The 21,261-nt window shown below is 36.5% G+C and overlaps 1 protein-coding gene across 3 annotated transcripts in view; it reads left to right on the top strand.

Annotated features, from left to right (window-relative positions):
• eIF2A (eukaryotic translation initiation factor 2A) overlaps window positions 1–21,261 on the top strand; it is a 96,553-nt gene that overhangs the window by 38,581 nt on the left and 36,711 nt on the right. Inside the window, exons 1-5 of one of the 3 annotated variants that reach the window (XM_083130039.1) lie at window positions 8,795–8,862; window positions 12,344–12,488; window positions 14,765–14,883; window positions 19,097–19,196; window positions 20,494–20,669. In XM_083130039.1, the coding sequence (XP_082986165.1) occupies window positions 8,835–8,862; window positions 12,344–12,488; window positions 14,765–14,883; window positions 19,097–19,196; window positions 20,494–20,669 (568 nt within the window). In that variant the 5' untranslated portion in view covers window positions 8,795–8,834. Of the gene's footprint in view, window positions 1–8,794; window positions 8,863–9,664; window positions 9,766–12,343; window positions 12,489–14,764; window positions 14,884–19,096; window positions 19,197–20,493; window positions 20,670–21,261 lie in introns of those variants that run through there. The other 2 variants (XM_083130041.1, XM_083130040.1) reach the window with 2 other exon arrangements.

The following is a 21,261-nucleotide window of genomic DNA, read 5'->3' as shown; positions in this document are numbered from 1 at the left end:
ACCAAGTCATACTCGCTGCAAAAACACTTTTCAAACTACAGTTACACGCTATGTATACGGGACCACATGTCCATTTCAATATCAACCCTCTTGAAAACACAAGTACATCCTAAAACAGCTTTGAGACTTTCATAACAATCATGGGTTATTCTTTTCTCTTTTTAAATATTCGCTCATTAACAAAACACACAAGCTTATTTGAAACTGTCTTGCAGGAAAAGAATATATCAGCTTTCGCCCTCAACGAAACATTCTTAACGCCAAAACTCAAATCCAAGATCAGCGGATATACTATGATTCGACATGATGGGCCTACGGAAGCTCAACGTGCAAATCGAGGGACTGCAATTGGCTTTCGAAAATCATATCCTCATAGAGAACACACATTACCACCGCATTTTAACCTGCCGGAATAAAGCATAGCAACAATATATCTGAGGCACAGAAGCATTACCCTAGCAACCATCTATGTTCGGCCTGGACATCCTATACCATACAACTTTATCAATTACATTGAAAACAGCTACAAGCATTACATAATCATGGCCGACATAAATCTCCATAGTCGACCACAAGCCGAAAAGCGACAATTTCACCAAACTATAGTCAACTGCCAAAATTACCATTTCCACCAACTTCCGAAACCATCTAGACCAATCAGCAGTACTTCTCCAGATGTTGTACTTACATCGACTTCCCTCCTTGCAAATAGCAACGTGGATGTACTTGAACCCATTGGTAGCGATCACGCACCTATAATCTTTACAGTTGACGCACCTGCACCAACTCCTCACAAACCCTTTCTCATAACAAGGTACTCCTACGATCAAGCAGACTGGGAAAAATATCGTAATGCAATCGAGAACGCTGTACAAAACGCAGATACGCCAACAAGCGATAGGGATCTGGATGATGTAGTCCCACTACTCACTTCTGCCTTAACTGAAGGTGCGAAAAGTACCATCCCACATCAAACCATCAATCTATAGAAACCAAAATTACCGCCGAACTATCTGAAACTGATTTCAGCCTCCAGGCTGAGTATGTTGTAACAAGAAATCCTGAAGCGTTACGGCATCATAGACAACTCCTCCGCACGGTACAGAACTACATCATTGCATATAAAAGAAGGAATTGGTTGGATACAAACGTGCAATACCTTGGCTGAAACATCCTACCATCCAAATACTGGCAGCAATTTAACAAACTCACAGGGAAAAGGTCAAGAACTACATATCCCATTATAGTCGATGGAAAATCCGTAGACGACGACCAAGAGAAAGCCAACGCCTTTGCACACCACTTTCAAGATATCTTCACACCACAAACTGAACTATTACACAAAACAACCCTATCACGTACAGTAAAACTTGTCTCAAACCCGCATAACCGAGCTCTCAAACCTAACAATGACCATATTATGGATGAAAACGAACCTCTAACTTCCCCCATAACACCAGAAGATATCGCATGCGCCATATCTCGGAAAAGGAACACTGCTCCAGGCTTCGACTCGGCAACCTACCGACTCGTCAAAGAGGCTACAAGAAACTTTCTACTAATCCTAGCCACCATATATACCTATATACTACGAACAGGCAGAATGGAAAGTTTCCAAAATGCTGCTCTTCGCCAAACCCGGGAAACCTGTTCACGAAGTATCCTCTTACAGACCAATACAGCTCACATCGACCCTCAGCAAAATCTTTGAAAAAGTACTTGTACGCAGATTGCACCGACACCTTTCATCCGAGAAGCTCCTTCCTGCACATCAAGCAGGCTTCCGACCATCCATCAGCCTCAACGACCAACTTCTGAGATTTATGACAACTACAACAAACCACTATAACAAGTCCTTGCCATCGTGTCTTCTTTTATTCGATCTGGAAAAGGCGTTTGACAAATTATGGCATTCGGGATTAATATATAAACTGCACAAATTCCAACTTCCACAATGCTACATTCGCCTTATCCATTCGTTCCTGGCAGGCCGCATGGCATACATCTCTCTGAACTCGGCAACATCCTATCCAATCTTCTTGCACACAGGAGTCCCGCAGGGGTCTGTTTTGTCGCCGCTGTTACATTTAATGTATGTAACAGATATGCCGACCATGGATAACAACACACACGTATTCCAATTTGCAGATGACACTGCTTTCCTAACTATTGGAAAAACAGTTCAATCCATTAATAAAACACTCCAAAAGGCCGTAGACTCCTTTATTCGCTGGTGCAATCAATGGGAACTATCAATAAACTCTACAAAAACTCAGGCAGTAGTTTTCCTACCTCCCCACTGTCGCTCCAAAGTACACCGAAACCCCAAACTCTTGGAGATTAAAATAGAGGGGAGACGCTTCTTACCTTCAAATCACGTAACATACCTTGGCGTTACCATAGATGAAAAACTAACCTAGCGTCCACAATTAGAAAGGATAAAGAAGAAGGTTAAGAACCGCCTAAATCTATTATGGAAACTTGTGGGTACATCTTGGGGATTACATCCGGCAACAGTCCTAACCACCTACAAAATGTTCTTGCGCCCAGCCATCACTCACGGAGATATTGCTTGGATGGACGCTTCTGCCTCCTTCTACGACCAACTAGAAATCTTTGAACGGCACACATTTAGATCGGCTTTCCGGATAAAATTACCTTATCCCACAGCACTACTGTATGACAGAATTTCCTTCCCGACTATTTTGTATCACATCGTGAGCCTTCGCCAACGATACATAAACAAAGCCATGATATCCGAAAACCTAGTATTCTGGAATACCATTCATCTTGATATCCGACAAGATGCAGCATCTACACATATGTATACGCCATTACAACACCTGCTCACCATGTATTCATGTTATCTAGATGATCTAGACCCACAGAAATATGAGTACGATATATATCATCCATCGAAGTTATCACGCCATATTTATCCCACCACTACAGCCTAAGCAGTACCAACAATACTCCTACTCCAAATATCGAAATCCATATTTACATTCTTCTCAACCACGCCCAAAACTAAGTTAACACATACGAATCACCAATCTTAATAAGAAAAGGACCCTGCAATATAAAAAGCACTTAGACCCTCCAAAATGATGAAAGACACATCACTTACAATGAAATCACTTACCGAAGTGAGGGCATAACCCTCTCAGCGGGTTAATAACACTCGTAAAAAAAAAAAGAAAAAAAAATTGCCAAATTATTCCCTGTGGAAAGTACCACTTAGGGGTTTCCTATTTCCAGGTTTTCCAGAGTGCGTTTTTTTGTGTTTTTTGTAATGTTAAAAAAACAAAAAAGAAATTTTAAAAATTTATCACGTGCTAGTGCAGTTGCAGTCGGAACAGGGTTGGCAATTTTTTTTTTTTGAAACAGAACATTTTTTTTTGTTTCAAACATGTTTTAGACAAGTAAAACGTTTAATACATAATGCCAAAAAAACTTGTTTTCTAAGAATAATTATTAACGCGGAATATGTTAATCGCCAGAAAAGGACTGTACTTCTTTCTATAAAGTAAACACTGGACTAACTTCTTAAAATACCTATTTACGTTATTCTTAAGGGGAAGAGTGAGAACGAATAAAATAATGCTCCCATAAGCGTAATGCACTTCTCCTTGCCTCCTATACGGCCATCCCGGCAGTGTTACCAAACCTGATGCGCATAAAAGAGCTAAATTGCACCTTAAATGGAAGTAAAGTTGACTTTCAAATAGTTTTTTTTATGAAGCCTATCCCCTAGGGTAATTTTAGGTATGAAAGGGGTGAGGACGCTGCTATACCGTTGTCTTAAAAGTGGTGATAATTTATTATTAGTTTTCACCGTCTAGATCTGGCGGCATGACCCATCTCAATGTTTGTTTGTTTGTTTGAGTTGGTGTTACAAAACACGCAAATAACCACAGACTATCAAATATGAAGTGTCAATTATAATGACACCAATTATATCGGGCTGCGTGAGATGATCCTGAAATTTTCGACTTGCAGTTCAAGCTGGCGGCAACCACCTGGAAAGATGTCGTTTCGTTCGGGACTCACCAACGATAAATAGGAAATTATTTGGTAGTGTCTGCTGACACGTTCTTTTTCTGCTGGAACCTCAAAAAAGATGCTCGTGTCAGCAGACTCGGTCTTTGTCTTATCGTGATTTAATCATGCTTTGTATAGTGTGAAGTTGTAGCGTTTACTTTCACAAAAATGTTTTAAGATTATGTCCCTTAGCATTCTTCTAATAATAAACCTAAATGCTCTCGTAGTTAGGTTAGGTTCCGTTAGCATTAAAATAATATCGCTAAATGCTTTCTTAAGAAAAAGGTTCTAAATTACCTGTTCATTCTTTCCCAATAGTCATAAACTTATATTTCTCTCGTCTCAATCTGTTCTTAAGATTTGTAACATCCTCGTAGCAGACGAATTACGTGGCAGGAGCAAATTTGATGCTTATTCTTACTCCTGACACGCGCGTGGCAGCAGACTCGGCCAAATTATTTATCTTCAGTGCTGGTCAGAAATCAAAACCGCTTAGATGAGACTGTCACCCGTACAGCATCCAAATTTGAATTACAAGAGAACCAAGCTAGATTATCGCTGGTTAGAGCTTCCTATTTTCCTGTGCACTAGCACAGTGGTTCTCAACCTTCGAGATCCCGCGGACCAGTAAATACGTGTTTTAAAAGTTGATGCCCAGATCCCAACTATTTTAATCGTATGCCATTCTACTTTTTAAAAACTTCACACTTTAATGAATATGTACCCTTGAAATTTAATATTAATTAATAAATTATGACATAATCAAAGAGAGTATTAGTTATTTATAGGGGTGTGCGGGACAGCATTTTTGGGGTCGGGACGGGAAATTTTTTAAATCCCGACATTCGGAAGGGGAAAAATTCGCCATTTTCCGACAAAGTCGGGAAATTTTCAGGACGGGAATGTTCGAAATTCCCCGAAGCTCTGGAAATCTCGAATTCTACACGTCATTTTCGCCTTAAGTGATTGATTTTGCATTTCTGGTACAAAAACTAACGACTTCCGATACGTTCCAGACATTTACGATACATAAAACGTCGTAACGACTTTTTAAGGTGACCATTCGGTATTTTCCGACTGCTCGGGATCCCGAAAAGTCGGGAAGGCATTTCCCGAAGTCGGGATCGGGACAGGAAATTTTTTTCCCGATCCTGGTCCCAACTTTTCGAGATCCCGCACACCCCTACTTATTTATGTCTAGTCTTGTCAAATACACAACGTGGTTCAATTTATTGACAAAAACTGGATCTAATGGAATTTGTTAGTTTCCTCTGACCAATATCATGAAATTATATTGATAAATTTAATTTCATTTCATTGGCATGTTCCATTTCGGATACCGAAAACGTAAAAGTTACAATTAATCGGAATATTTCCACTTCAATATATTTGTTAATAAAAATTGCTAGGCAAACTAAATTGACAGTGGTGGCTGTCTGTCAACGTCCAAATTTGAAGACGGGAAGCAACCCCCGCCCACACACGCAGATTATATCGTTTGATCGGTCACCAACACTGTCATGTCATTTTCTGTTATCGCAGAGGAAATCTGAACGAAATTCCATCTTTCCAAATCTGTTGACAGTCCGGACTGCAAGTCGCTTCAACCTTCCGGCCATATCTCGAGAATGGCTCCATGCATTAAAGCTTTATAATTTCTTGTGGAGGAAGTATACTCAATATTTAATATATCACTACCTCTTCAAAGAAAATTAATATTTCTGGATGAAAAGTAGCGAGATAAAGCAACTTACCTACTGTTCCAGGGATGCCCACAGGGGGGGGGGGGGTTATGGCGCAGGGTGCGCCATCGAGATTTTTTGGAGGGATTTTTTCCCTTCAAATAATATATAATTCAACATTTATTCTGTATAAAAAGTGCTCCCCTGTGCTTAGTACCACGCCATGAAGGCGTATAGGGAGTGTGGGGGTAACGCCCAAAAATGTTCTTGATCCAGTCGTGAGTGAGGGTGATGTGATCAGCATATTTTCCAAAATATATGTAAAAACTTAACACCTTAATCCATTAGATGAAGAAATGAAAGTGTTTAGGGCATTATCGAAAGGGGGGGGGGGATATCGAACTCGTACATATTAGGGCTTAATTGACACGTGAGTTCTGAGGGTGAGAGTATCCAACTCTAGGTCTTAGATTATGGCGAGTACTTTAGTTAGAGGGGGATTGAGCATTAAATTGAAGGGGGTATCCAATTCTTGTGTAGCTATTACCTACTATTGTCTTAGACTGTTGCGGAAATTTTGGTGTGTAGACTGAGAATTAATTTTTTGGAGGAGGCAATATCCACTCTTCAATATTAACAGACAGTCTAAAATTGGCATGGAAATTTTGGTGATAGGATTGAGTATGAAATTTAAAGGGGAAGATAGAAAGCTTTTGATAAAGTGTTAAATCTTAGATTGTGAAGGGATTTCTGTAGAGGAGAGAGAGTTCGAACATTACATATTCGAGACTGTACTTAGCGATAAGGCATCCACACGTTTCCGACCCCGAATGTGCAAAAGTAAGAGCAGGAAAAGGAAAAGACTAAATATATCGGGATCTTAAGAAAGTATTGACACCCCATTAAATTAACATTCTTCAAAGCCTGCAAAGAAATGTATGTAAAAATGTTCTTGCTTGCTTCGCTCGCAATAATTTGGTGACGATGTGATGTTTGGCGCTTTAATGAGATGAATATGAAGTTTTTATACTAAAGCTGCATTACAAGACAAGTGATATTCTCGATTGATTGATTTGTTTTTTAAGTCCACTTTATGTACTCTAAGGCTAATCGGGACTGAACCTACAGTTTAAAGTGGATCCACGCGATATTCTCGATTATGATGAACGATTTTAGGGGTGGTCTTGAGTGATGGCACCCCTGTTTAGGGAGGAGGGGCAGATCAATTATAATGTTCAGTAAAGCTAAGAAAAAAATACTTTGGGTAGACATCCTGTCGTAATTAAATATTTTGTGGGGATTACGATATGGTTTAAGGGCGCGAATGATATGATTTGGTTGGGGGGATGCGCCATTGGCCTGTGGGGAGATGGGCACCCCTGTACAGTGGGGATCCATGAGTATTACCGTGCAAATTGTCCATCACCATGTTCGTGCACTTTATTTTACCCAATAAGAGCTTCAAGAATGAAAAGAAAACTCAAACCAAGATGTTGAGAACTACTGCACCAGCACACATAAAAAACCATCCCTTAAAACACATAGGATGTAAGAGAAAAATTAATGAAAATAGTCATGGACAATTTGCATGGCAATACTCATGGATCCCACTGTACTGTTTCACATGCAAAGTCAAATAATTGAAATATTAGTTAGTAACGTGTTTTACCCTAAATCAGGATAATCCCTCTATATAAAATTTATATCTTATTCATATTGATTTCAATATCTTATTTCACTTCATCACTTGCAAGTTATTAGTTTTCTTTTTACAGGGACTTCACATAGAAGTCTTATGGATTCCATTATCCCAGCTTTATCCATAGTCATATTGAAGCTTATTGTTAGCTTCCTCTTGATTTGGTTGATTTGGTGTTTTAAGTCCAGTTTATGCACAGTAACGCTAATCGGGACTGGACCTATGGTTTAAGACAACGCGCGTGCGTGTATATATGTTTGAGTTGTTGTTTTAAGTGCACTTTATGCACAGAAAGGCTAATCGCGACTGGACCTACAGTTAAAAATGGGATCCGAATCACTATATGCCTCCACCGGGTATGGAACCTGGGGCCGTGTGTGTTTTTATTTATTTATTTTACTTCGCTTTTCTGGGCCTCCCCGATGGCGTAGTGGTAGCGTCGTCGCCTTGTAATCAAGGGGTCACGGGTTCCATACCCGGTGGAGGCACATATAGTGGTTCGGATCCCACTTTAAACTGTAGGTCCAGACTGTGCATAAAGTGGACTTAAAACACCAAATCAATCAATCAATCAATCAATGTTTCGCTCTTTTGGCTAAGTGTGTATGTTGATTGATTGATTTGTTTTATTTTACTTCGCTTTTAGTGCCACTTTTGGTTAATTCGCGAAGATAGGGATGAGTGATGATGTGATGAAATTGATGAATGGACACTCACAAACATCCATGCCCAGGCCAGGATTCGAACCCGAGACCCCTGCCGTCCTAGCGCGCTGAGATAACACCTCTGCCACGGAGGCTGGCGTGTGTGTATGTGTATGAGCATGTGTGAAGATATTAAACTCTAATAGAGCATTGTGGGAATACGTATTATAAAGAGTATGTGATGAGTTCTCAATCAAAAATTTCATGCAAAGTATCATGTTGTATAATTATATAATTAAAATATAATATATTTTTTTTGTAAAAGTTCCATGTTTGTGTTTACGGAGTTATTTAATTGGAATTATAAATTTCAAATGTTGACTCAAGTGAGTTTATTCCTAGGTCCTTAATATTGAAACCGTCCCCACTCCCCCCCCCCCCGCAAACAGAAAGAAATCTGTATTTATGTTTAACTTAGCATTGCCCCCCGCCCCCAATATCGGAAGCAATGAGCGCCTATGACTGTGATTGTCCTTTCATCAATTTCATTGTATCGCAATTAGCCAAAAGTGGCCGAAAAGCGAAGTAAAATAAACCAAATCAACCAACCAACCAACCATTTAATTTTTGTTTTTTGTTCCATTCGGTTTCGTTTAGGATTGCTCGATTGGCGTCATTCATATCCATACCCGTAGGATCGATTCGATTGTTCTAAATTTCATCTCGCTGTTATCGATAGTAATTGCTTTGCTTCCACATGGCCTCAAGATGGCTACTGTGATACCTGTTGTTGCTAGTAAGTCAATATGTAATGCAAAAAGAAAACATTGATGTGCAATAGAATTGTTAATTTAAATATGGCCAAGATTTTGTGTCTTTCATATGTTGGTGAAAATGAAGGATGTTTAACTAGGTTCATATTTTAAGCAAACTTCAATGTCATCGTGGTTACAGCCGCAAGATAAAAAATGAATGTCAAATTTTTTCACATAGTAATCTAAAAAAAATTACCATAGGCTAATTTAAATGTCTAAAATATGCAGGTTATAGTAGAATACAGCAAGTGAAATAGCCGTGTCGAATTTAATTCCCTGATCTATATGTACGTTCAAAATTTGCATATCTTCAATTGCTAATAAGTTTGCAATGGCACAAAATCTACTTGAAAGTGACATAAGTTTTGATATTTTGACCTGAATATAAGTCCACTTTGTTCTATATCTAAGAGAAAGTAGCTTGGTGCAACGTGTGTGTAAAATTCATGAAACTTGATTAACTAGAAAGCCGTATTTACATAGGCTGTTCTACAATGATTAAATAATTTTTTATTCGTTATTATTGTACATGAAAGTTTGTTCGATCAGAAGATTCCAGTTTAATGCGAGAATATTGTTTCTTGCGTGCAAGAGTAAGAAAACAAAATAATATTGGCATTTGCGAAATGTGTGGAGGTAACATGTAAAGTTTTGTTTCATAAAAATACCTTTCGAGGTTTCCAAGTACGTACACTACATCACATGAACTCACAGTGATATTGGGAATATTCGATGTACAGAAATACGAAACAAGTGATGTGGTGAAATATTTGTCATTGATATTGGATCTGCCGTCGTAATTAGCCAAAGGTTGCATCAAAGTGACACATAAAATAACAAAAATACAAATACAGAGATGGGATCTGTAAATTTTTGGTTATTGGGTGAGTACATTTTGTATTGATTCCTGTGTCAGTATTTGCTGTCCATCATAGAAGTTCTCCCCGGAACTTCCAGATGGAAATGGCTGATGAAATGCAATTTTAATTACATTATCAATTGCACATGTTAAGGAAAAATGTACAACCCAATCCCCCCGCCAAATCTTTATATATATATATATATATATATATATATATATATATATATATATATATATATATATATATATATATATATATATATATATATGTGATACGTGTCTCAAGTTCTGTGGGTATGAATGAAGATATGTCAGTATTTGTTTGTACAGTCATGGACACTTCTGGTTTGTAACGATTCAATTGAAAGTCTATGAGATTGTCACAACCCAGAAGTGTCCGTGACTGTACACAAATTTTGCCTCACATTGTTACTTTTTACAATCTTTCTGAGAGTTCTTGTATTATGTTTACTGTCTTTTTTGTGCTACTATTGATAACTTAGAACGTATGTTATATTGAACCTATTATGCCGGTATCTCTTTTTAATTTGTTTTACTGAGTTGTATAGTGGGACATATTTTGCAGTAGGGATAGAGTGAACTGAAAGTAAAGCAGTTAGAGAAGGGTGAAATAATTTGAATTTATATGACGACCTACTTCTAAATAATACAGATTTTCAAAAGTGTAAATTTTTTTATCAGGATCTGAACTTTTCTGAAAACAGGTTATGTTGCTCAGATAGTCAGTTTCACAACGGAAAACCCTGTGTTGAACTACATGGTCTTTTAGAAGATGAAAATAAACATTCTTGTTTCAAGAAAAGTTTTGGTAATATGCAAGAAGACCCCAAAATGAATAAAGAAAAAAAGCATATTTACACGTGTGTGAAACTTTCATAACTTTTTTGTGAGAAATTGTTGACATTGACCTAAAAACTGCTCTATGTGGAATAATTTGAATAATATAGGTTTTACAGCATTTATATTTGTAACACAAGAGTTTTTTTCTTTTTTCTTTACAGCACCCTAATTTTTAGAAATACCTTGTGTTTTCTATATATTTGACATGGCTAAAGTGCATTTTGCACTTAACAATTTCCACAGTTTGCAGATAAGGCAAGAAAATTTGTTCATTGATCTCATAACAACAGCCATTGGCATATGAAATGTTTCTTTACTGTGGTTTCTTATGTTGTCATGAAGACATTTCACCTCATCAAAGGAGAACCTACATCATCCTATGTAATGCAAGTGTAAACTAGAGGCCGGCCTCCGTGATGGAGTGGTTAGCATAGTATGCTATGTTGCCAGGGGTCCCCGGTTCAAATCCTAACCTGGACATGGCTGTTCTTTGTGAGTGTCCCTTCATCAATTCCATCATATCATTACTCATCCTCACCTTTGCGATTAGCCAAAACTGGCAGAAAAACAAAGTAAATTAACCAAATCAATCAATGCAAACTGGATTTTTAATTTGTAATGCAATTTACTATTTTTTATTATATTTTACTATTTCACTATTTTATTAAAAGCAGTTGAAGGATTTTGGCCTATTGTAGTCACGTTTACTTCTCAAACATGACAGGAAGTAATGGTTGGCAAAGTTTTCTCCTGGCAGCCTAAAACAGAAATTGCCAACTGCTCCAGTGTCCATTCTCCTCTAAAATGATTGGCAGAAATAGCACCTGCAATTGCTCGCCAGAAGATCTGGCATTTAGTATAGTATTTATCCATACTAAAGGATAGACCTATGCAATTTTTAAGACCATGTGTATAGTAATACAGGACCGAAATGGGGGCTAGAGTCTAGTTTACATCCTTCTTGCCCATTTACAAAACCGTGCTAGCAGACAGCCGGCACTCCAGCATCTCTTAGGGTAAGTAAGTTTTTCTTTTTACACTTTCTGTCACTAACCATTCACGGGAACGAGGTATGCCTACGAGGTTAGGTTACATCGAAAAATGTCCTCAGTACGTTATATACGTTGTCACGCATATCCGGACAACATCGGTTTTTGTCGATTTTCTCCTCCAGGAAATTTTTCCCAGTCTTGGGATTTACTTTGTTGAATTCCTTATACAATAACCTTTCCAACGATATATGAGACGTATTCCTTATGAAAAGGACGTAAACTAGACTCTTACCAAAATGGGGATTGTTGCTCAACTGTACCCCCTTGAGAAGTATGTTGTTTTTTTAATTCACAGATTTCGATGTTTTATGTAATTCAAAATTGGTTCCAGCATGCAGAAAACAAAAATAACCGAGATATTTGATCCCCAAGTATGGCCTGCGTAAGGAAAAAAACCTGCCATTTCGGAGTTCCTTTATCACATTTTATTGTTAAAAACTTTTTGTATGCACACTCAAATAGTGAAAGAACAAGTCGAGAATAACCATCAGTCCGAAATCTAACTCCTAACCTAAGAACGTAAAATTATAGCTGCTGTTGTGGAATGTCGTTTTGGGTGCTATATTCACTTGCGAAAAGCATTCGGGCTGTTCTTCTTGAGGGTTAGGTTATGACTGAGTACAGAGGATAGGTATCGTGAAGTGTTCAATATTTATTACTTTTACTTTTTTTTCCTTTCCATTTCAGTGCGAGGCTCCACTGGAGTTTCCCTCAATCATGGACCACCTAATTATGATCTCGTTTCTAATTTTGAACGGGATTACAGCAAGACTTGTAAATCTATGCTCTTTAGTACGGATGGGCAGTACTTTGCTTGGACCAATGGACAAGGGTAAGTAGTTGTTATACTTCTTTAATGAATTGTTTCCATTTAATGATGACTAATTTTAAAAAAAAATATATATTTCTGGTTTCATGTAGAGGCTTAAGTTTGTGCAGAATTTATTATTATTTTTTAATATTTTTTTCCCCATTTAGCTGATATGTTTATGTGAGTAGGTTAGATAAATCAGCTTTTGTTGTGTTAACATTATGCCAACAACAAATCATTTGTGCCTAATAATAGCATGATGCTTGCCTTAACTGCACATAGTGTGTAATTCTGTGGTGTAGTGCGAAATATCTCAAGTGAGCAATGCTTGGTCAACACTAGGGATGGACGATATTGGAAATTTTATATAGCGATATATCATCAAGTAAAATATAATCACAGACAATACGATACAATATATATTGCCAAATATTGTGATGATATATCACCGACATGATATATATATATATATATATATATATATATATATATATATATATATATATATATATATATATGGATAAAAGCAAGGAGGGCCAAAAGGGCTAAGTAAAAATCAAATAAGGTAAAAGGAAACACTCACCGGACAGTAGGAAAATTCAAAATTTTCGCTAATTTATAGCATCATCGGTGTGAGAAGATTCCGTCTTCCATCTTCTGTTTCTTCTCACACCGATGATGCTATAAATTAGCGAAAATTTTGAATTTTCCTACGTCCGGTGAGTGTTTCCTTTTACCTTATTTGATTTTTATATATATATATATATATATATATATATATATATATTGCTAAAATATCATGATATATTGCCAACACAATATATATCACCAAATATTGTGGTGACATATTGCCAAATATCATGATGATATATTGCCAACACTATAGTTCACGATCTAGTTGATATCAACTTGACGATATTTTTTCGATATTACGATATATCGTCTGGACGATATATTGCCAACACTAGTCAACACTCCAGTACTTGCTCCAGTTGTCTTTTCACCATGAAAATTATCATTTTTTTGATAGGCCTAACTATTGCCAAAATATTATCTAGTTCAGAAAACATGTTTTTTTGCATTGCACAGGTGAACTTATGTATTTCCACCAAGGAGGAAAAAAATTCATGATTTTTATTTAAAAAAAATAATATTTGATGAATTTTAAAATTTATACCACAATTTGTGATTTTTCCAAAAACACAAGTGTATGTATATGTATGTTTGTTTTTAGGCATAGTGCATATATTTTTTTAATGTGAAAGGTGTTTTTTGATCAACCTTTCCTTGCTATAGTAAGTAGATAGAATGCTATGCTGCATATCGAGAGAACTGCTTGTGGCAAAAGACTGCCTGTATAGTTTCCTAGAAATTAGGTGTTTTCTTGATCTGATGTCAAAAGGTTCTTGCTCTTTGATTTAGGGCATGCGTTGTTTATCCCATATTATAGTAATTTTCCAATTATGCTTTATTGTTTCACCTTGATTGCATGTGCTCATCCCTTTTTGTAAAACTATAATAATTCCAGTGACTTTTCTTGTAAAAATAAAACATTTTGAATGTACTATGTAATTGTAACTTAAAATATTTTCAACTGTCTTCGTAGCTTAATTTTGGTGATTTTTTAGTGACAGTTTTCAATATATTATCAGCTGTCATGTTTATTTAGAGCTTAAGGATAATGACACTATTTGCAGTTTAACATGATCAGTAATTTTTACATTTTATTCTACACTAAATATATTCTGTTTTTGCCTATGAAAATTGTTGAGTTTTGAAGTAACAGAAATTCAGTGTCTTTTACAGGTTATATATTTCATTGTCCTTTTGTATGAACTTCACCCCATCAGTACGTATATTTTGTTCCCATGATTTCCCTTTGTAAATGTTAAGAGCCTAATGAATACCATTGAATGATTACAAGATAATGTACTTTCACCAAAAGTGATTCTGATATTACTTATGTACAAGTTTCTATAAATTATTTATTTATTTTTAAAGTGCTTTAAAGTGCTTTTTTTTTAATCACAAAATTTAAATCAAACAACCGTGTTGGAAAACCAATTTTCCTTTTAAATTCCTACTCTGCAAAACTGTTCAATATTTTGCTTATCTTGTGTGACCTCAGACTCGGGTAAGAGTATTGGCGAGTATTGCTAATCATATTAGAAATCAATACATTGGTATGAATTGTGCTGCTTTCAAGTAAAATTAACTTCCCATGCCAATATTCATATTGTTTGGATTTAGTAATTATATTCTTTTTGTCTTCTTATGCCTTGTTTTTTATCTCCTAGTGTAAAAATTGCATCATCATCTACGTGGAGGGTGCACTCAGAGATCCAAAGGCCGAAGGTGGCAAACATAGAATTTTCACCAAAAGGAACCTATTTAATGACATGGGAACCATTTATAGGTATGGTAGAATCACGTATTTATGGTAAATAAAAGATAAAGATTTTGGTACAAAAACTGGGCACATTTCGAGATCGAAAGCATGATATAAAAATGGCTTTTCGGTGTAAAAATGTTAAACATAAGTTTCATTTAAAAAATACACTTATTACACAAAATAAACTTTTCCCTCCTTACAGTACATTTATATAATTGTTGGAGTGTTAAGTTTATTCCTGTGTAAAGGAGTTTGCTTCTCCAACATTTACAGCAGAATTACTGTAATCAGTAGAGGCACATATTTTTTTTAAATGAAAAAGCAAAATTTCGGTACAAAAACAGGATCAATTTCAGGTTCAAAAGTGGTAAATAAACTAAAATTTCAGTGTTATAGTGGTGAAAAATTGGATGAGATGTGGCATATAAAATGACATTTTGGTTTTTAAAATTGTGAATATAATCCTAAATTTGATTTAGAAACTGCACTTGCTACACGAAATAAACATATCCCTTCTAATTTTGTAGCACATTAATATAGTTACCAGAGTATTAAGTTTTTTTTCTTATAAAGGGGTCCATTTTTGCTTCTCAAATATTTACAGCAAAATTATTTAATTTTTCAGGACTTGCATAACTCGCAGGATAATTCAAACTTCGGAAAGTGTCGCATCGGTAAATAAACTCTAAATTTAGTGCTTGAGAGTCTATTTTGCATCATTTCGTGACAAAACCGGGTAGGAAGATGCACCCCATGCCTTTAGAAACATGAAAAATTAATAATATAAATGTGTTATTTCATATTTTGTGTTTCCGTCAAAAATGAAATGTGCATGCCTGTAGGTATCAGGAATACTTTTGTTGTTATTGTTGTTTCGACTATGTAAATTATGGAAGCCTTTGGGAATCCATGCAGTCACTGTAATTTAAAGCATAAGTCGGTAGTTGAGGATTTTTTTTGTACATGAAATATGTTGGGAACAGCACTGGTAGGTTTCTATTACATTCTCGTAGCTGATATAAATGTGGTGATTTGCGTTCTAATTTCCATGGTGAAAAGGGGTGACCTGAGAAGGCACCCAGAAGACAACTTCACTTCCTTGTATCACACTGTATTAACTGCGTAACTGCTTCTTGCAGGCCAAAGAGAGACTCACCTGGACCCACAGCCAGGATAATCCTCTGTGGGTCGTGTTGTCCTGTGTTTGTCGTTATGTGTGCTGAGTAGAGTGCTGCAATGAGTGTTTTTCGCTCGAGCTGCAAATAGTTCTCACGGGCAACGCTTGAGCGAAATACATTTGAACTCTCGAACCCTGTTAATACACACGTATTTCCGTAATTTGTCTATGGTAGTGGCTCCTGAAATATGGATCGTGAAGTAAAAGACGAAGTGAAATTGAAAAATAAGTGAACATAGTCATCATCTCAATGTTAAAATGCAGTTTTGTGTATCTTACGGAGATATGTGAAAATGAAAAAGATGATTATGGACTGCTTAGGCTGACATTTTATTTTTCTACGATTATTGTCACATTGAAATGATGTTCGATTGAATGTTTTAACTGCATTTTATTATTTCACAGAATATGATTTATCCTTTCGGTAAGTGAACAATGATGTACACGTACTTCTTGCACTGTAATACGATATTTGTAATTGCTTAGGCAGGTCTGTCATCATGTGTATCCATTTTACGTTTCGGTCTGTAGATGTGGCATACTTTCATATGTATTGTATTTGAGCCTTACATAACAATATGTGAAATTATTATTTAGAATTGTAATTGCATGGAGTGGTTTCCTTCCATGTATGGGTTTTAAGTTGACAGTGCTCCCCATTAGGCTCTGAAATATGGGACGTTTTCAGTCATTCCACCATGAGTGCAGTACGATCAAGCGGTGGAGATTTGAACGAGTTTGAGCGAGCACAAGTGGTACTCTAGTGCTGAGTATCCCTGTACAGCTCTAGCTTTTATCTAGAGCAGGGGTTTCCAACTGACGGCACGCGGCCCCCGTTGCCTTTTTTGTGGCCCGCAAAGCCAGTTTGCAAAACACATTAATTTTATTTCTTTTTATTAAAATACGTTCTATTTTTACTGAAGGAACGAAAGTTCTGTGAAGAAAGACAATATCACAGGTAGTAGAATTGATTTTGCAGTCAATAATGATCATCAGAAGAATCTAAAGTGACGTAACTTTCTCTTCACACCATGCATTCAACCTCTTCGCTATGAGGAATGAACTCTCCCGCTTCCGCGAAGGCTTCACTCCTTGTGTTGAAAACAAACTGCAGAGCGGCGCTAAAGAGATCTGTTTTACTACGCACGAAGTACGAAGTGAGTTCCAGTGTTCCAATTCGGATTGTACTGCGACTGATTGTTAAAGTTTATGCAAATATCAAAATGAGCAATATCTGCAAAAAACGTAAGATTGAAAATGAAAATAGCTTCTCTCCAAACTTGAATTGTGTGATTTGCAAGGCTGTGTTCCTTCAAACTAGGCAAGAAGAGGGGCCAGAGATTTTCAAATACCTTTCAAAGGAACGCTTTGCAAACCTTAGTAGTTTTGGGCAAAGAATGACATCGATGTTCGGCAGCATATACACGTGTGAAAGTGTTTTTTCTTCAATGAAATTCATCAAGAACCGCTACAGAAGCCGACTGGCAGATTCTTCACCTTCTGAGACTTTCAAATACAGAAATTGAAGTGGACATTCCAACTTTAATAAAAGAAGCAGGTCGGCCTCAATTTTCACATTGAACACTTACTATGAAGGATTCTTATTTTTATGGTGTGTTTTTCATTTCTTTCAATTCATCCATAAGTATTGGGCTTTTGTGAAACAAATTTTTATTATAGAATTTTGATTTGTGATTCCATTGTTTTTGATGCCTCATTTTAGAAATTTAGGTCTTGCGAAAGTACTAAATTTTCAGTTCAGTACTTACAATTTTTGTAAATTTTAATCCCCCCCCCAAAAAAATGCGGCCTTCCAATCAATTGCTGGATATAATTTTGGCCCTCGGACCTTTTGAAGTTGGAAACCACTGATCTAGAGTATCGAGATTTTATCCTCAGAGACAGTGTAGTTTTTTTCTTTTGTAGTTTACAGTCCGATGAAGGGAGCGTGTGTTCTCCTGAATATGCACATACAGGAAAAAGTATAGCTGTTAATAGTATTCTACGACAGTATTAGCTTTGGAAATTGATTGAGGAAGTTTTTAATAGACCTATTTTTTCTTGTTAGGATCCTTTGTTTTAGTTAAGGGGCTTATCTCCCTTATTGTGTGACGGGCACAAATAGCCTATGTGTTGGCATACCCATAATTTTAATATCGATCAAGCATTATAATTTCTGTGGGGTCAAATGTGGGTAGCATACCGATAACCATTGCTACTTATCTTCCTTTCGCAACCAGTCAGCTCCACTGTCTTTCAGGTACAGGGTGCGGTAATGAATCTGGCAATTTTAAATACTCCATACTTTAAACAAAATTGTATGTAATTCAGAACAAAATATACATAATTAAGACAAAATGAACTACTTTATTCATTGAAGGAGAAATGCCAAAAGAAAATCCAATCCTGGCATTTCTATTTATTTGACAACATTACAAAGAAGACGTCCATTTCGTTCCACACACACACTATCAGTTTTTTGGATAGGTTCCGCATGACATTGTGCAGCATGGCCACAGGAATTGGAGCCACCTCTTCCCGGATCCGATCTTCAAGTTCATTGAAGGTGTGGTGGTTGGAAGACTTTTGCTTTCAAATACCTCCAATATTAAAACATTTCCGAAATGCATGCTGCACAGACATAACTATCACTGCTTTGTAATACTCTTTTGCAATGAAGACACACTGGCAAGTTCCATGACTTCATCATAACTGAATGGTAAAGCAGGGGCTGCAAGATAGCTGCAGTTACATGCTACCTCTGCCACAATAACTATCTATATTCACTGTTGCAAAATCGCCAGATTCATTGCCACACCCTGTAGTTCCAGGTCTCCTAAATTTAAAAAGAAAATAATAAGTACAATGGTAACTCTTGTCATCTTGTAATCAAAATTATAAGTTTCAAGTTCATGATTGGTCATGTTTTTTTGTTAGAGGTGATCTAATACCAAATGGACCCCATACCAATGCAGATACTCTTTCAAATCCCACGAATACCATACTTGGAAATTGAAATAAATTAATTCAAAATATTTATATTATTATTGTTATTTTCAGTTTCTCAAGCAAATCCTCAAGGTGGTCCCAATCTGCACATATGGAATTCCAAAACTGGGGAGCTGGTGAAGGCATTCGTCCATAAGAAGCAGACCGGTTGGTAAGTGGATTGTCATTACATATTGTTGTCTCAGAAATATGAAAGTAGTTTATTCCAGTTCAGAAATTTTGATATATTTTTTTTATTTTTTTTGTACGTGTAATGGTCATGGAGTATATTTTATGGTTAATACAAGGTATTTAAAAAGGATGGTGCAAAATGAAGAGGACGCAACTTCTTGTGTATGTATTAGGGATTGCCAAATCCTGATATTCAGATTATCTAAAATATCTGGATATTTAGATTTTCTCAATATCTGAAATGTCCAGATATCCCAAAGATGTAAATGTGTGCATTATCTGGACAGTTTTATCATTTGTCCGTGTATTCCTATATTCATCATTTCCGCATATCTAGCTCCAAAATGGATATTGGATAATTTGAAATCCAGATTTTGTGTCCATCGATCCCCAGTATGTATGCTTAGGTCACTGCTGCAAGTTATGTTATGCGTGAAGATGCTGATATGAAAACATGTCATTTTGTGTGATTGTATTCAAACAGAGGCTGTCATGATAGTGCTTTCAGATCAGATCCAGCAAGAGCGCACCTAAATAGAATTACATCTTGCACTAAGTGGAACACTTTGAACCCACTGGTGAAAGGGAGTCTCTTCAATCATCATTTACTCTTATGTTGTTCTTTTTTATATCTTTGGGGGGTGGTTTTTTTTGTAATAGTGTAAAATGTGAATATAAACTGGTATTAATATAACAATTGCTATTATTTTTGCCTTACATTTTTTGAAAATTTCACCTTTATGACTTGGAATTACACTTGAATTGTAAGTGGGTCATAAAGCAGCCACCTTGCGAGTTCATTGTTTGTTTGATTGTGTTGTTTTTAAGAGTGCTTCATACGCAGAAAGGCTAATCGAGACTGGATCTACAGTTTAAAGTGGGATCCAAACTGCTATGTGTCTCCACTAGGTATTGAACCTGTGACCTCTTGTTTACTGTATTAGTTCAATAACAGAAGTTATTCATATGTGAAACCCCAGGGGGACTTCTGAATCATCCTGTATTTATCTATTAAGAAGCTATAAATGTGATGGTAAGTTTGCAGGGTATCTTAGATCTTTTCAGTGCGATAATATAAATTATTTTATTTCAGATTAGACAATAAATAATTTAATTTATATTTTGTGGCAAATCTATTTTGCCTTGCATCAGATTGTTATGGTTGTTTAGAATTGCATATTGGAATTTAGAGTAAAAACAATTTGTTGTACCCTGTAGTGGACTGTACGAAAGTATCAATTGTTCATTTGTACCATTTACATTATTGTTCCTTGCAGGCAACCACAATGGACCTCGGATGAAAAAGTGTGTGCAAGGAACGTGAATAATGAAGTGTGGTTCTATGAAGAGGGAAACTTAGAGGTCACGTCACACAAAATCCATCTACAGAAAGTAGCCAACTTTAGTTTATCCCCTGGAGCATCTCCATATCATGTACTGTGTTATGTTCCAGGTAAGCAAGTACATTGTACCAAGAAACTAATGTTTATGTTGTGTGAAAAATGTACAAATGTATCTTTTCGTGATGGAGCATGGTACAACATGATTGAAGTATAAAACTGATTAGGGTGGTTGTCAGGAGCATTGAATTTGGAGTGTCAGTTCTATTTTGATCACTGACACTGGCCAATATTTTTTCACAGTCCTGTTACCCTATGAAATATGCTGTATGGTAATACACTGTCAATGTTATGTATGTCTCTATGCATATGCAAAGCGTAAAACCTTTTTTGGCAAAATAAACTGCAACTGTTTTATTATCCTGATTATCTCAAGGGCTTTTCTGAATATTTTCTAACGATACTTTTATAAATACAGAGAAACTAGTACTCAACTTTTTCTGCGAAACTGTTTTTTCCTCTTTGTTCTATTAATTTCAATGGCCACTACCACCATCCTCGTTGGAACTTGTTGCTTGGCGAGCTTCTGTTGGTCTTAGTTCACTGGCTGCTGCTAGATGTGCTGTTGTCAACTGTCGTCTGCTATTGCCCAGCGTTAACTGTTGTAGTAGGGGAAGCGAAGTGTGGTGTGCCTGTGGGTTGGGC

The sequence above is a fragment of the Lepisma saccharinum genome, chromosome 10 (assembly GCF_977018435.1).
Source record: "Lepisma saccharinum chromosome 10, izLepSacc3.1, whole genome shotgun sequence".
NCBI lineage: Eukaryota > Metazoa > Arthropoda > Insecta > Zygentoma > Lepismatidae > Lepisma > Lepisma saccharinum.
The sequence above is the reverse complement of the archived record's forward strand: the minus strand, read 5'-3'. Positions and strand labels throughout refer to the sequence as shown.